General features: G+C 38.0%; 1 protein-coding gene across 2 annotated transcripts; it reads left to right on the top strand.

Annotated features, from left to right (window-relative positions):
* Positions 1 to 1,225: 1,225 nt before the first annotated feature.
* Positions 1,226 to 14,472, top strand: LOC130910050 (5'(3')-deoxyribonucleotidase, mitochondrial-like). Of its 2 annotated transcripts, XM_057827081.1 has the most exons (6): positions 1,226 to 1,912; positions 3,776 to 3,876; positions 6,464 to 6,524; positions 6,604 to 6,718; positions 9,670 to 9,844; positions 13,911 to 14,472. In XM_057827081.1, the coding sequence occupies exons 1-5, from the start codon at positions 1,640 to 1,642 to the stop codon at positions 9,807 to 9,809; spliced, it is 690 nt and encodes a 229-aa protein (XP_057683064.1). In that variant the 5' UTR covers positions 1,226 to 1,639; the 3' UTR covers positions 9,810 to 9,844; positions 13,911 to 14,472. The 2 variants fall into 2 exon arrangements, with proteins under 2 accessions (XP_057683064.1, XP_057683063.1); XM_057827080.1 differs by lacking the exon at positions 13,911 to 14,472 and having other exon boundaries at positions 9,670 to 11,335.
* Positions 14,473 to 14,675: the final 203 nt, after the last annotated feature.

The raw sequence follows: 14,675 nt of genomic DNA on the forward strand, positions 1-14,675 counted from the left end.
CGCTATTAAGAAATCTGATGGCGTAAAAGCCTGTTTATTGTGCACTGGTAGTTACAAGTTTATAATGTTTTTCTTTTCTAGTTTCTGTTTCTTCCTATGTTTTCTTATGTCATTTTTCTGTCGGTGTGTGTGCTATGGACATCCTGTGTGATTCCTGAATAAAGATCATATTTAATATTAAGGGAAAAAATGCTTTGAAACTGTGTATGGTTGTTGAAGAGCTGGAATTTGCTGATGGACCCGTAAAATTCACCCCTTTTTTCCCCTTTTCCCTTTATTTAATTTACTTTAATTTTTTTCTTACATTTATTGTGTGATTGTAATTTCTGATGTATGATTCATGATTATTCATTAGGCTTGTCTGTTATGTTTAAATTTAGACAGCAATGTACCATGCCACATGTGTTGTAAATGTGCATGTATAATTAAAATATATATATATATATATAAATTAACAAAAAACATATCATCCTCGACTTTAATTTATGTAGCTATGGGAGCACCTTTTATTCACTAAAAGATTTTTTAATATTTGATATTTACTCATTTGTTGCCAGCCAATGACGGTGATGCAGCCCGCCTTGGCAAATTGGTTTGGACGTCCATCGCCGTCAAATGTATGTCAGTGAATGAGTTAAGATTTTTTTCTTTTTTAATTCACTTGTGTTTTCACTTAAAAGTAGATGCTTAATCAAGTTCAGAAAGATAATTAAATGTCGTAATAAAATCATTTTAAAAATAATTCATTCAGGTCGCCAGTACAGTGCAAAACAAATATTGATAACAGGCATCAAGGGGTTAAAGACATCCGATAATTATGTCCGTTTCCCCCTTAAGAAAAAAAGAAAGAGGGAATCGACATCACATTTAGCGGGGTTGGAACAAAGATCGTATCCACAGTAAAAAGTCCCGTAACGAACAGAATATCCCCGTTTTTTTGTACTGCGGTTTTAATCATGACGATCGTTTTCACATTCAAGAATTGCCCAAGATTTTACTACCTTTTCGTGCTCCCGGGGGAAAAAACTGTTGTTATTGTCCATGTTTTTTGTTGTTGTTGTTATTGTCCATGTTTTTTTTTCTTTCTTCGAGTACTTCTGCTACTTCTACTAAAACTACTATTATTACTAACCATACTTAACATCCGGAAAGAGCAGCAACACCCGTGATTTACCAAGTTTGTGAGCGACGAGTAGTGAGTCGTCACGTTGTCATACAACATCTTTGATTTCGGCAGACGGTACAGTTTGTCCTTAGTTCAGCATTACTACGGTGTTTACCTGTCTAACTGTAGTGCAACTGAATTGTTTCTTTCTTTGGCCAGCCCAAAACAGTCATTTTCTCCAAGGCTGACGACCTGACAGGTTATGGGGAGCTGTCAGACATTTTACAACACGTTAATAATCGACCCTAACAGACCCCAACATTGGCCCGTCGAGTCATTCGACCTGTCCGCAGCTGTAGACTTAGCTTCAAGGCTAACACCGAGATAACACCCGAGCTGTAAAGATGACACGTAAAAGCGTTTAAACATCATGCGGACCCGAAACGTCAACAGAAGGCCAGTGCAATCCATGCTGCGCGCACGAAGAACAAAAGTGATCGTCTTCGAGAGTTAACCGGCGCTGCCCAATCCGCTATGTTACTATCAACCACAAGTCGTCTACTGGCAAGAGGAAAAGCGTTGCTAGCAAATCGATTGAAAGGGAGCTGCGTAAACATGACGCGTAACTCTACTACTGGGAAGAGACTGCGGGTGCTGGTTGACATGGACGGCGTCCTGGCTGACTTTGAGGGGGGGTTCTTGAAGAAATACCGGGCCAGGTACCCTGACGAACCGTACATCACTTTGGAGGACAGGAGGGGCTTCTGGGTGTCCATGCAGTACGGGCGACTTCGGAGTGATCTCTCTGTAAGTGACTTGGTGGTCTACGAATTAAGAGTTTCAACTAGTGGTGTGACAAAATTAGTGCGGCAACGATTAATCGATTAGCTCGAGTATTCGATTAGAAAAAAAGCTTCGAATTAACTTTTGCTCCTTCGAGTATTCGTTTAAAGTGGCGTTGGAATGATTAATTTTGAAAGTGTATTTAGTTTTATTGGTTTAGGTGGATACACTGACTGCCCTCTAGTCTGCCTCATTTCACATGGCTGAATCCAGCTGCTCCATGTTAAGACCAACATAAGCCAAGTTTTTGTTTGAGCTATTTTTTTTTTTAATGCATTCATCGTTTATATGTATATTTAGCCATTTTTTGTAGTTATATGTGTCTGAACCATTTGTTAACTGCACTGTTAAAAAAATAAAGTGTTAGCGTATTATAGCATTTAAGCTAGCGGACTTTTGCTATGTAAGTTAGCCAATTGTTCTTTTGTTGTACATAGATCCTTATTTCTTTATTTTTTTATACCGCTTGAGGTTCAGCTCAGGTATTTTAATTTTTCATTTTCCTTATTCATTTTCCGATTATTCGAACAAACTAGTTCATCGATTAATCGACTACTAAAATAATCGATAGCGGCAGCCCTAGACAAATTTTGAAATAGTGATATATCGTGATACTTTACATCCTAAAAGGTTATTGTTACGTTCATGCCAAGAATCGAGATATAGTTAAAAAGAGATATAGGTGACATTGTTGAAAATAAATAAGGAAGTTGGTACTAAAATCCTCCACCATAATAGTGTATCAGTTAACTCTATGGCTGCCATTGACAGAGCTCGACGCCCAATCCAGTAAGACCAGGAAGGGCGAAGGAACGTTCGTTCATTCGAAAACAGAGAGAAACAGATTTTGATTCAAAACCCTAACAAGGTTCCCATGGCTTTTGGAAGGGAAACAGCCCCACAGCATCACTGACCCACCCCCATACTTCACAGTGGGTATGAGGTGCTTTTCAGCATGCGCATGTTTTGTGGCACGCCAGACCCACTTAGAGTGTTTGTTGCCAAAAAGCTCAATCTTGGTCTCATCTTACCAAAGCACACGGTCCCAGTTGAAGCCCTAACACTGCTGGGCGAACTCCAGTCGCTTGCGTTTATGATTGTGAGTGAGGAAAGGTTTTCTCTGTGCATGCCTCCCAAACAGCTTGTTGGCGTGTAGACAGCACCTCATACCCACTGTGAAGTATGGGGGTGGGTCAGTGATGCTGTGGGGCTGTTTCGCTTCCAAAGGCCCTGGGAACCTTGTTAGGGTGCATGGCATCATGAATGCTTTGAAATACCAGGACATTTTAAATCAAAATCTGTTGCACGCTGCCCGAAAACTTGGGTTGTCACTGGGTCTTTCAGCAAGACAATGACCCGAAACATATGGCCAAATCTACACAGAAATGGTTCACCAGACACAAAATCAAGCTCCTCCCATGGCCATCTCTGTCCCCAGACCTTGTTTTGTTGGCAAAAGGGGGTTGTACAAAGTATTAACACCAGGGGTGCTAATAATTGTGACACACACATTATTTGATGTCAAATAATTTTTTCTCTATGTGGGATTTTTTCCCCACTGAATGAATGCACTTGTATTGAAGGTTGGATTTTTCTCTTTTTTTCCATTAGGGTCCCATATTATTTGAATTAAAAAAAATATTAGAAGCTAAAAAACACATCTTTTTCAGGGGTGCCAATAATTATGGAGGGCCCTGTATGAGCCTTGTGTTTCTTCCGTTGTAGTAATTATGCATTACAAGCACATGTCAACAACCAAGTCATTCCGTGTGTGCAATGAATGTTATCTTGCGGTAATAAACACGTCCACGTGTTCTTTATCTTTAGGAGAAAGCCATAAGCATCTGGGAGTCCAAGAATTTCTTCAGAGACCTGGAGCCCCTTCCTGGTGGGATAGAAGCAGTCAAGCAAATGGCCGATATGGACAAGTAGGTTGACAAGTGACAAAGGCAGGCAAAGCAAGCAAATGTTTTGTATTTTATTCACGCTATTTAGCCTCCTAACAAATATATATATGTCGGAAAACACAAGGCTGAAAAGCACTTTCTGCTCTTGCAAACCTTTTTAAAATAAATTGCTGTATTTTAAGCCAAAAGAGCTGTTGTATTTGATAGAGCAATATGTCTTATGAACGGTTTTCAAAAGCTTTATTGGTGGATTTTCTCAAGTTAAAGCGCCACACAGAAATGGATAAATTTAATTGTGTAAGCAGAATCTGTGTATTATTCTTATTTAATTACAGGTGTTTTAGCTCATTTCAATGTATTTTATTTAAATGGGCTATTATTTTATTATTGTTTATATTTTACAAATGTGATGTAGTATTCATTTATATTGTATATTTTATGTTGAATAACTTTAGTTCCTATGTGAATATTAGTTCCTACTTGTTTTGTTGAGGTAGGAGGGTTTTGTATTGAACACGGGGCCGTGTTGGTTATTATTATAGCAGAGAAGACAGCAGTAAACCAACAACGACAAGTCAACTGTGCCCCGATCTACCACTCAAGAGATGTGATGGACTCAAAAAGTGGGTTACGATTGCATATTAGTATGAAAATCGACCGGATCCACTTTATTTTTACACGAGTGACTTCCAGTCTGCCCGATCCTACCTAGACATCCGGTCTTCCCGATCATAGCTACCGGTAGCAGTATTGACGCAGGAGGGTCACGTCAAATAATAAACTCTTATACTCTTATATAAACTTAAATAAACGCGTCTAACACGCGGCCGCACTGCGACTGGTGTGCATTGGCTGATTGACTTTAACGCCCGCGTTTCACTGCGTTCTCGCGGCGGCCACGTTGTCGCGCCGTTGACGTTTCTGGGTTATACTGTCCTACCGTGTTGGTCCTCATTATAGTAGAGAAGACGGAGTAAATATAATCTACACAAAGAAACTGTAACCCGATCGATTCACGGCCTCGAAAAGTAAGGGTTACATTAAGTCAGAAACTCGTTCGGTACGCCTCTGTTCCGAACCGAGCACTACATATCAGAGGTTGCGCTAGACATTTTCGTTGTCTGTCATTTTGACTGACAGGGTCATAAAAATCCGGTCATAATCTATTTTTACCCGTCACTTAAATTTTTAAAATGATAATGATGACATATTCAATAGTATTTAGTTTTCATTCATTTTTAATTAATATTGTAACGCTTGCTTGGCGGCGAAAAATTAGACACGGAAGTCGTGGTATTTTTCTCCCTCTTTTTACTCTGCTTACCGCCAACAAAACAACAACTCCGCCCCCAAAGAAAAAGAGGCAATTATATAGACCCCAATCACCAACGTCACACAATGATCTTAATTGTGGTTGTCAGCCCAAAATCTTCTAAATATATATTAAATGCATCTTACCAGATATAAAATGACTACTACATAGTCTGTGGTGATCGTTTGGTGCCCAGATTTCTTGTCGAATTACAGCAGTCCATCTCGCTCTCCTCTTTGGGTCTCTCAGAATACGGTAGAAGTTCAAGTCTCTCCGTCTATCTTCTCTGTTACTGCAACCAACCGCCACACAGGCCTTCACCATTTTGATTATTAATGTTAACGAGCAGAAAAACACGCCGTAATAGGAGACATATACGTAGCGGTAATATGTAAACACGACGAGCTGACACACAATATGGCGGCTCGGTCAGGGGGGCGGAGTTGTGACGTCATGTGATTGGGGTCTATACACAGGCGGCAATCTAGTCCACCAATTGGATGACGCGCTGGCATACCGGGTGCACCAATAAGAACCTCGCGTTGATGTGTCAATCACGGTGCCGCCGCCAGACCCCGGTGACGCTACAATATTCTGACAGAATAGCCAACGACGTCATGCATTAAGAGAGACAATAGCTAATTAATATGCTCACTCGCCACCCTGTGGTCTGGGGTGTGAATTGCAACCTGTCAAAATGACGGACGGACTTCAGATTTTTCCGTCACCGTTTTAAAAAACCGGTCAACGACGGAAAATATTCGGTTAACGCGACCCCTGCTACATATCGAAATGGTTCAATACTAATACATATACCGTTACACCAGGGGTCCCCAAACTTTTTCCTGTGAGGGCCACATAACTTTTCCCTTCACTGATGAGGGGCCGGGGTCAGTTTGTAACAGAAAAGGTGTGACGATTGTAGGAGTGCCAAAATGTAAAGATTTATTGTTTTTCAGAAAGCCACAATCAAATAACCCTTTCTGGATTCTTCACGGAACAAAAGTAAACAAAATAATAATATAATATAATAATAAATAATAATAACACTATGGGCTCTTAACAGAAAAAAGCCAGAAGTTTTGTCGCTAACGTGAGCTACAGTTCAGCCAAAACTGTTTCAAGGTATAATTCAGGGCGAGCAGAGATTGTGAAAGCCCCTTTATGAGTGTACCAAAGCTCGGGCAACACATTTATCAATCATTATCATCATTGAATGTAGCGTGAGCGGTGAACTCAAAATATGAAATAATAAGTAACGGTACTGCTGCTCTGTGCATTTTTTGAATTCCACAGCACAGATGTCTTTATTTGCACCAGTCCAATCAAGCAATTCAAGCACTGCCCTTATGAAAAGGTACTCTCTCATGCTCACGGATAACTCATTTTCTTTTCTTAAGCAACAATGATGGCATGTGTTCTGTGTTCTCTTCCAGTACGCATGGGTAGAAAAGCATTTGGGTCACGACTTTCTGGAGCAGGTCATCCTAACCAGAGACAAGACGGTGGTCAGCGGGGACATCCTTATAGATGACAAGCCTGACATTTTAGGTAATAAGTTTCAGTTGTCCTCACTAAACGTGAAGTTGCTCAGCTCTACAGACAGCAAACAAGGCAGTTTTTCTTTTTGAAGCTTTTTACTTCACTTTTGAAAATTTGTAAAGCTGTAACACACACATATGTACAGTGGTATGAAAAAGTGTATGAATCTTTTGGAATTTCATTTACTTCTGTATTTTGGATCATTGTCTTGTTGCAGCATCCATCTTCTTTTTAGCTTCAACTGTCTGACAGACGGCCTCAGGTTTTCCTGCAAAACTTTTGAATTCATTCTTCCATTAATGATCGCAAGTTGTCCGGGCCCTGAGGTAGCAAAGCAGCCCAAAATCAAGATGCTCCCTCCACCATGTTGTGTGTTACTCCCAAACAATTCAACTTTGGTTTCATCAGTCCACAAAATGTTTTGCCAAAACTTCTGTTAAGTGTCCAAGTGCCTTTTTGCCAACATTAAATGAGCAACGTGTTTTTCAGACAGCAGTGGCTTCCTCCGATGAACACCATTCTTGGCCATAGTTTTACATATAGTTGATGTGTGCACAGAGATATTGGACTGTGCCAGTGATTTCTGTAAGTCTTTAGCAGACACTCAATGGTTCTTTTTTTACGTCTGAGTATTCTGCGCTGAACTCTTGGCGTCATCTTTGGTGGACGGCCGCTCCTTGGGAGAGAAGCAACAGTGCCAAACTCTCTCCATTTGTAGACAACTTCTCTGACTCTCGACTGATGAACATCCAGACTTTTAGAGATGGTTTTGTATCCTTTCCCAGCTTTATACAAATCAACAATCCTTGATCACAGATCTTCAGACAGCCATGATTCACATCAGACAATGCTTCTCATCAAGACAATTCTTACCAGGTGTGTGTTTTATAGTGGGCAGGGCAGCTTTAAACCACTCATTGGTGATTGGGCACACATGTGTTTGGTAAAAATTGGTTTCAATTGCTCTTTGTCTCCTTAGGCAAATGGTTTACTTAACTATTTTTCCCCGTTCTGTCATTTTTTGAATGCTATCTTCATTAAAATATGAAAACCTATCAATTTTCGGGTGGTTTTAGTTAAAGCAGACACTGTTTTTTAATCTGTGTTATTTTGACAAAGATCAGATCACATTTGGTGGTGATTTTATGCAGAAATGTGAGAAATTCCAAAAGGTTCAGATACTTTTTCATACCACTGTAGGACGGGTATCGGAATCTGTACTGGCAGCCAAAAAAATGGTATTGGTGCAACACCAGCGTGAATATTTGTGGGAAGGAATTCTGTAATGCTTTTGAATGCGAATGAAAATGAAACAAAAGACTGATTTTTTTTTTTAACGCCGCTTGTATAACATAGTGTAGGAGTGAAATGATTCACCAGCACCTTTTCAAGACAGCTGCTTCATCGTCTTGGTGTTTTAGAAAGCAACTAAACTCTTGGCACTGCATAATGTATGCCTTGTTACGTAATGGAGTAGGAGTGGGAACCTCAGGGCACCTCACGATACGATACGATTCGCGATACAAGGCTCACGATAACGATTATCTCACGATATCACGATGCAGCGATTTTCGATATATTGGTCAGAAATTGGATACATGACATTCTACGATACAACTGTTGAAACGGGAAAAAAAGATATTTAAAAATAGAAAAAAAATACTGTTTAAATCATTTATTAAACAGTGACACCTTTTCTGTGCAACATTGCTGTAAAATATAAATCTACTGCAAATTGTGCACCTGCACATATAGAGGAAACAAACCACAACCACTGATATCGCTTGGAAAGATCATGATGAATGGCACCCTTAATTTCTTTAAAGTTTTAAATCTTTAAAAAAAATAAAATAAAATAAATAAAAAGTGCCATAGGTGTCAGCAGTTGAGCTTGGAGTGGGGCAATGATAAAATTGGTGGGTCTTTTCTTCGTATATGACCTTATTTGCTTGGTTTGAGCACTTCCACTATCTGCTTCAGCATTTAAGATGCCAGACTTGCTCAGTCACAGTCTTCCTCACCTTAAAAACAACAAAATAAAACAAAAAATATTAGCTACTTAATAGCTTTTGAGTTGAAATCCTGATTTTCTTTTTTTGTGTTGGAAGTATTGATTTAAAAGAAATATGAATTGAATGTATAGAAATTAAAAGTGCAATAATTACCTATTTTTAATATGTAAGCAACATTAATTATCATGCACATCACTTTATATATCTTGGAACCTATTCAAACAATTTTTATAGCTTATTGTATCAAAATGACAGTAATAACAGTTTGTGTAGTAAACTAGATGGAAAGTGGTTCTCAAATAATATCAAATAAATCGGTAAATTCATGAGGGCTTGTTCGATATTCATTTTCATCCAGTTTAGGGTCCTGGTTTATTTTATATCATTCAACACCAAATGTCATGTAAATTAAAAAGTCAATTACATTGCAAAACTTTCTTACCTGAAGTGATGAAAGCAAAGTTCACAAACTCCAGTGTCCACTACGTCACCAGCTCCCAGTGAAACTTATTTTTCTTAGACAATTCTTGCATACAGCAAAGTCCTTGTTCACCTTACTTCCTTTCTTGTTGGTGTAAAATCTAAAGTGTGTCCCCATGTGTGATTTGTAGCAATATTTTTCTCATTTTTTCCTCCACCGTTCTCACGGAGCTTTTTTTATTTTTTCAACCCACTTGAGCTTCCTCTTCTTCTTCTCTAGACAACTTGTGCGCACTTTACCCTCACCGCCACTCCCGAGCGCCCCTAGTGGCCCGCCAAGGAATTGCTCAACAAACATTGAGCAGTTGACAGCATCCATACTCCATTGTATGGCCAATATGTTAAATAAAAGTATCGATACTTGGCGGGAGCATATCGATAACCGATCGGGTTGCAAAATATCGCGATATATCGCTGTATCGAGATATTGTCACACTCTTATAATGGAGTATTTAACAACATGTGCAGGTGCAGAAGCCAAACCAACGTGGGAGCACATCTTGTTCACCGCTTGCCACAACAAGCACCTTCCCGCCAACCCCTCGCAGAGACGCTTGCTGTCCTGGTCTGACGACTGGAGGGCCATCTTGGACAGCAAGAGGCAGTGACGTCGGCAACCGAAATCACCAGCAGCGTTATGGAGGTAGATTTGTGTCTGCATTATTCAATCCAAAAAAACTTGCTTCAATCAAAAAAAAGTTGTATTCCAAATATATATTTTACTAAAAAAGTCTCTTCAATCAAAAAAAAAAAAGTGTTTGAATGCAAAAATACATTTGAAACTAAAATAAAATGCAATTAAAAGATATTTTTCTTTGAATTTTTTATTTTTGAAGTCAAGTTTTTTTTTGACTGAGACGACTTTTTTGATTGAAGTAATGTTTTGCGGTTGGGCCACATTTTGGCTTGGACATGCGTGTCTATAATATTCAATCAAAAAATAAGTTGCTTCAAACAAAAAAAAACATATTTTCAAAAGAAAAATCACCTCAATCAAAAAAAGAAACATTTCTATGATAGAAAAACAATATTTTGAATGCGAAAAAATATTCGAGACTCAAAAATTTGCATTTGAACACTTAATTTTTCATTGAAAATGTTTTCTATGATTGAAGCAATCCTTTTTGTGTTTGTGTATTCAATCAAGGAAAAAAATCAATTGAAAAATAAAATTGCCCTCCACTTATGTTTTTTTTTTAAATAATATTTTTATTTGAAATTATTTTTTTATTGAAGTGTCACCTTTATTTATTTATTTTTTTTGAAGTGCAAAATCTTTTGAACTACCTTTTTTCGATTGTAGAGGAACAAGTTTTGAAGTCACTTTTTTTTTTTTGTCATTTTGATACAAATGTTGCACTAAGCCGATTGGTCAGACATGCTTGAGTGACAACTGACTACACCAATGCCGTTAGCCATGAAAGCATGATGAAAAAAGTGACACTTCAATTAAAAAATAATTTCAAATAAAAATAATATTTTCAAAAAATACATATATGTTTTCAAAAAATAATATTTTTTTTAGTGGGTAGGGGCATTTTATTTTTGCAAATGATTTTTTTCTATGATTGAAAATTTTTTTTTTGATTGAAGCAACTTTTTGGGGGGTTTGAATGATTTAGACACAAATGTCCTACCCAAACACAAAAAGGATTGCTTCAATCAAAGAAAATTTCAATGAAAAATTAAGTGTTCAAATGCAAATTTTTGAGTCTCGAATATTTTTCCGCATTCAAAAACTTTTTTCTATGATTGAAACTTTTCTGTTTTTTTTTTTTTTTTTATTAAAGTGATTTTTCTTCTGAAATTTTTTGTTTGCTTGAAGCAACTTATTTTTTGATTGAATAGTAAAGAACAACAAAACAACATTACAGTGATACCTCAGCTCACGAACATAATTGGTTCCCAGAAAGTGTGCGTGAGGCGAAAAGTTCGTCTTCCGAACATTTATTTCCCATAAGAAACCATTAAAATGAGAATAATCCGTTCCCAGGTCCCCATAAAACATAATTTTCTACTAAATAAGCCTTAAAACTACACAAAAATATACCTTATTTTATGTATAATAAGTGTGCTATTGTATTATAATTAAAGAAATAAACTGTACTGTATAATAAAGTTGTTTTATTTACCTTTGCGATGGTATGGGAGTGGGAGGAGTGGGAGGAGGAGGGAGGGAGTTACTGTTTGGAAGGAGAGTGTTACCGGCAAAGTGCGCAGTTAGCGTAGACTCCACTGCTGTGCCCCCCGCATGCTTTTGGTTGTTAATAAAAGTGCCCACAAAAAGCCATCCGACACCTCTGGGTGTTTGTATGCAAGCCGCCATCGGGCGCACCGAAGACAACCGACGACAACGAGCCAACGTGACTCGCCGGTCCACTTCTCACGACGGTGGGAAGCTGAAAGCACCGCCAATTACCAGTCGAGGGCGAATTGGTAACACGAGTCACCTTCCATAAGGACTGTATGTAACTCTTTTTCGGTCCCATAATAGCAAAAGTACACTCAATATGGTCCAAAATGTCTATCAAACACAAACCACGTCCGCACTCAACGAAAGGGAGGGGACGAACTGGGACGCCGTGAGCGTGCGTCAGCTTCTCGTGGCGCTGTCCGACCGCGTGGCTTGGTTCGTCCGCCGAAAACTAGTTCGCCAGCAGAGACTATATGCTCGCGAATTTAATGTTCTTGAGGCGAAAAGTTCGTGAGCTTAAGCGTTCGTGAGCCGAGGTATCACTGTACTTCAATCAAAAAAAGTTTTTTCAATAAAAAAAAGACTTCAATTTAAAAAAAAAAAAAAAATTAAAGAAAAATAGTTTTGAAATGGATTTTTTTTTAGTTTAAAATTTATTTTTGGATTCAAACACTTTTTTTTTTTTTTTTTTAATTGAAGTGATTTTTTTTTTTTAATTGAAAGAATATATTTTGATTGAAGCGACTTTTTTTTTTTTAATTGGATAATAAAGACAAATCTACCTCCGTACAGCGTGGCCTCATGTCTGGGTGCCAAATGGTAACGTGTCTCACTTAAGTCCACCACAAGTGGGCACTCTAAGACCGAAGTGTGTTTTAATAACGCCAAACAACAAATCCTGTACTGTGAAATATAGAGCAGTGTCAAGTTACTTTTAGCAGCTAAATGTCAAATGTATTAAAGTTTTGCAAAGGTGCATGAATGAACCACTGGACATTCAACAAACACTCCACGACACAATAAGATAGGACACACCAGTATGTGCAATACTGTTTTGAGATTACAGTGTAATACACGTGTGATCTGATGTTTTTTTTCTTTTTAACAGTTATACTTTTCCTGAGTGAGTTTTATTATAACAATTGATGTTTTTCCTCACAGTCAAGAAGCTTTACATTCTTGTATGGGGGTACTTCACAAGCAGCAATTATATTTTAGAGTTGAATACAAGAAATGCATGTAGTATAGCATAAGAGGCTGTGAAAAGTAGGACTGATTATTTTTAGGAGTTTAACATTTAATGTACCGATGACACCAAATCAACTAACTGCACTAATAATGCAGGTTGTTTTTTGTTTTGTTTTTTTTAAATAGAAATGAGAAATTTCATCTCTTGTGCGTTACATTGACATGCTAAAATGTGCTGTTTTTGTTTTACTTTAAAAATCAAGGTGCTGTAAATAACCAAATGAGAACAATTGACAGGTAAAATACTTCCAGAAACTTGTTGCGTTCATAACCATGTTGTTTGAGTGTCGAAATGTGTTTATTTACCGAAAGAAAAGTTTAAAATAAATCCACATTTGCTCTGGTGCAATTTTTTCGGAATTTAATTTAGATGTAATGTAGAGGTGCAGCTATCGATTATTTGAGTAGACGAGTAATCGGATTAGGAATATTTAATGCGTTGCAGAATACATTTTTGGAGATGTTAAACAAAGGCTTGCTAAAACTGCACTTTAAAAAGAATACAAAGTAAAATTCCCGAGTGTTTCTTCAAACTATGCAGAATTGCACTTTCATTTAAAAATAAATTAAAATAAATGAGTTTGGCCTGAAATGGTATGAATAAAAACTTTCATTTAAAAATAAAATACATGAGTTTAGCTTCAAACGGTATAAAAATAAATAAGTGACGATCTAAGTACAACAAAAGAACTGGCTAACTTGCATAGCAAAAATCTGTTAGCTTAAATGCTATAAAATGCTAACGTTTTTTTGACAATGCCAAACGCATTCCCACAAAAACAGCGAAATATACATGAAAAAGTATCTGAACCTTTTGGAATTTCTCACATTTATGAATAAAATCACCATGAAATGTGATCTGATTTTGGTCAAAATCACACAGATGTAAAAACTGTCTGCTTTAACTAAAACCACCCAAACATTAATAGGTTTTCATATTTTAATGAGGATAGAATGCAAACAGTGATAGAAGGGGGGGGGGGAAGAGGAAGGTGAACCCTCTGCCTGAGGAGACTTAAAGAACAATTGAAACCAATTTTTACCAAAAAATTTAGGTCAGGTGTGTGCTCAATCACTGATGAGTGGTTTAAAGCTGCCCTGCCCACTATAAAACACACACCTAGTAAGATTTTTCTTGATGAGATGTGTATAATGGCGCGGTCAAAAGAGCTGTCTGAAGGCGTGCGATCAAGGATTGTTGATTTATATAAAGCTGGAAAAGGATACAAAAACATCTGTAAAAGTCTTGATGTTCCTCAATCAACAGTCGGATAAGTTGTCGACAAATGGAGAGAGTTTGTCACTGTTGCCTCTCTCCCAAGGAGTGGCCGTCCACCAAAGATGACGGCAAGAGTTCAACGCAGAATATTCAGAGAGGTAAAGACTTACAGAAATCACTGGCACAGTCCAATATCTCTCTGCACACATCAATTACATGGCCAAGAATGTTGTTCATGGGAGAACTCCACGGAGGAAGCCACTGCTGTCTAAAAAAAACCCCCATTGTTGCTCGTTTAATGTTTGCAAAAAGACACTCGGACACTCCACGCAAGTTTTGGCAAAATATTTTGTGGACTGATGAAACCAAAGTTGAATTGTTTGGGAGTAACACACAGCGTAATTTGTGGACGAAAAATGGAACAGCTCACCAACATCAACACCTCACCGCCACCGTGACGCACGGTAGAGGGGGCATCATGAGTTGGGGCTGTTTTGCTGCCTTAGGGCCTGGACAACTTGCAATCATTAATGGAAGAATGAATTCAAAAATTTTTCAGGAAAACCTGAGGCCGTCTGTCAGACAGTTGTAGCTAAAAAGAGGATGGATGCTGCAACAAGACAATGATCCAAAACACAGAAGTAAATCAACTTAAGAATGGTTTAGTGGTTCTGAAAGGGGGGGGGGGGGGGGCGCACAAAATATTAAATGTGATGGTTCTCTTGCTTATTTTCCCCCCTTTCTGTCATTGTTTGCATGCTATCCTCATTAAAATATGAAAACCTATACATGCTTGGGTGGTTTTAGTTAAAG

This window comes from Corythoichthys intestinalis, chromosome 21 (assembly GCF_030265065.1).
Source record: "Corythoichthys intestinalis isolate RoL2023-P3 chromosome 21, ASM3026506v1, whole genome shotgun sequence".
NCBI classification, from domain to species: domain Eukaryota; kingdom Metazoa; phylum Chordata; class Actinopteri; order Syngnathiformes; family Syngnathidae; genus Corythoichthys; species Corythoichthys intestinalis.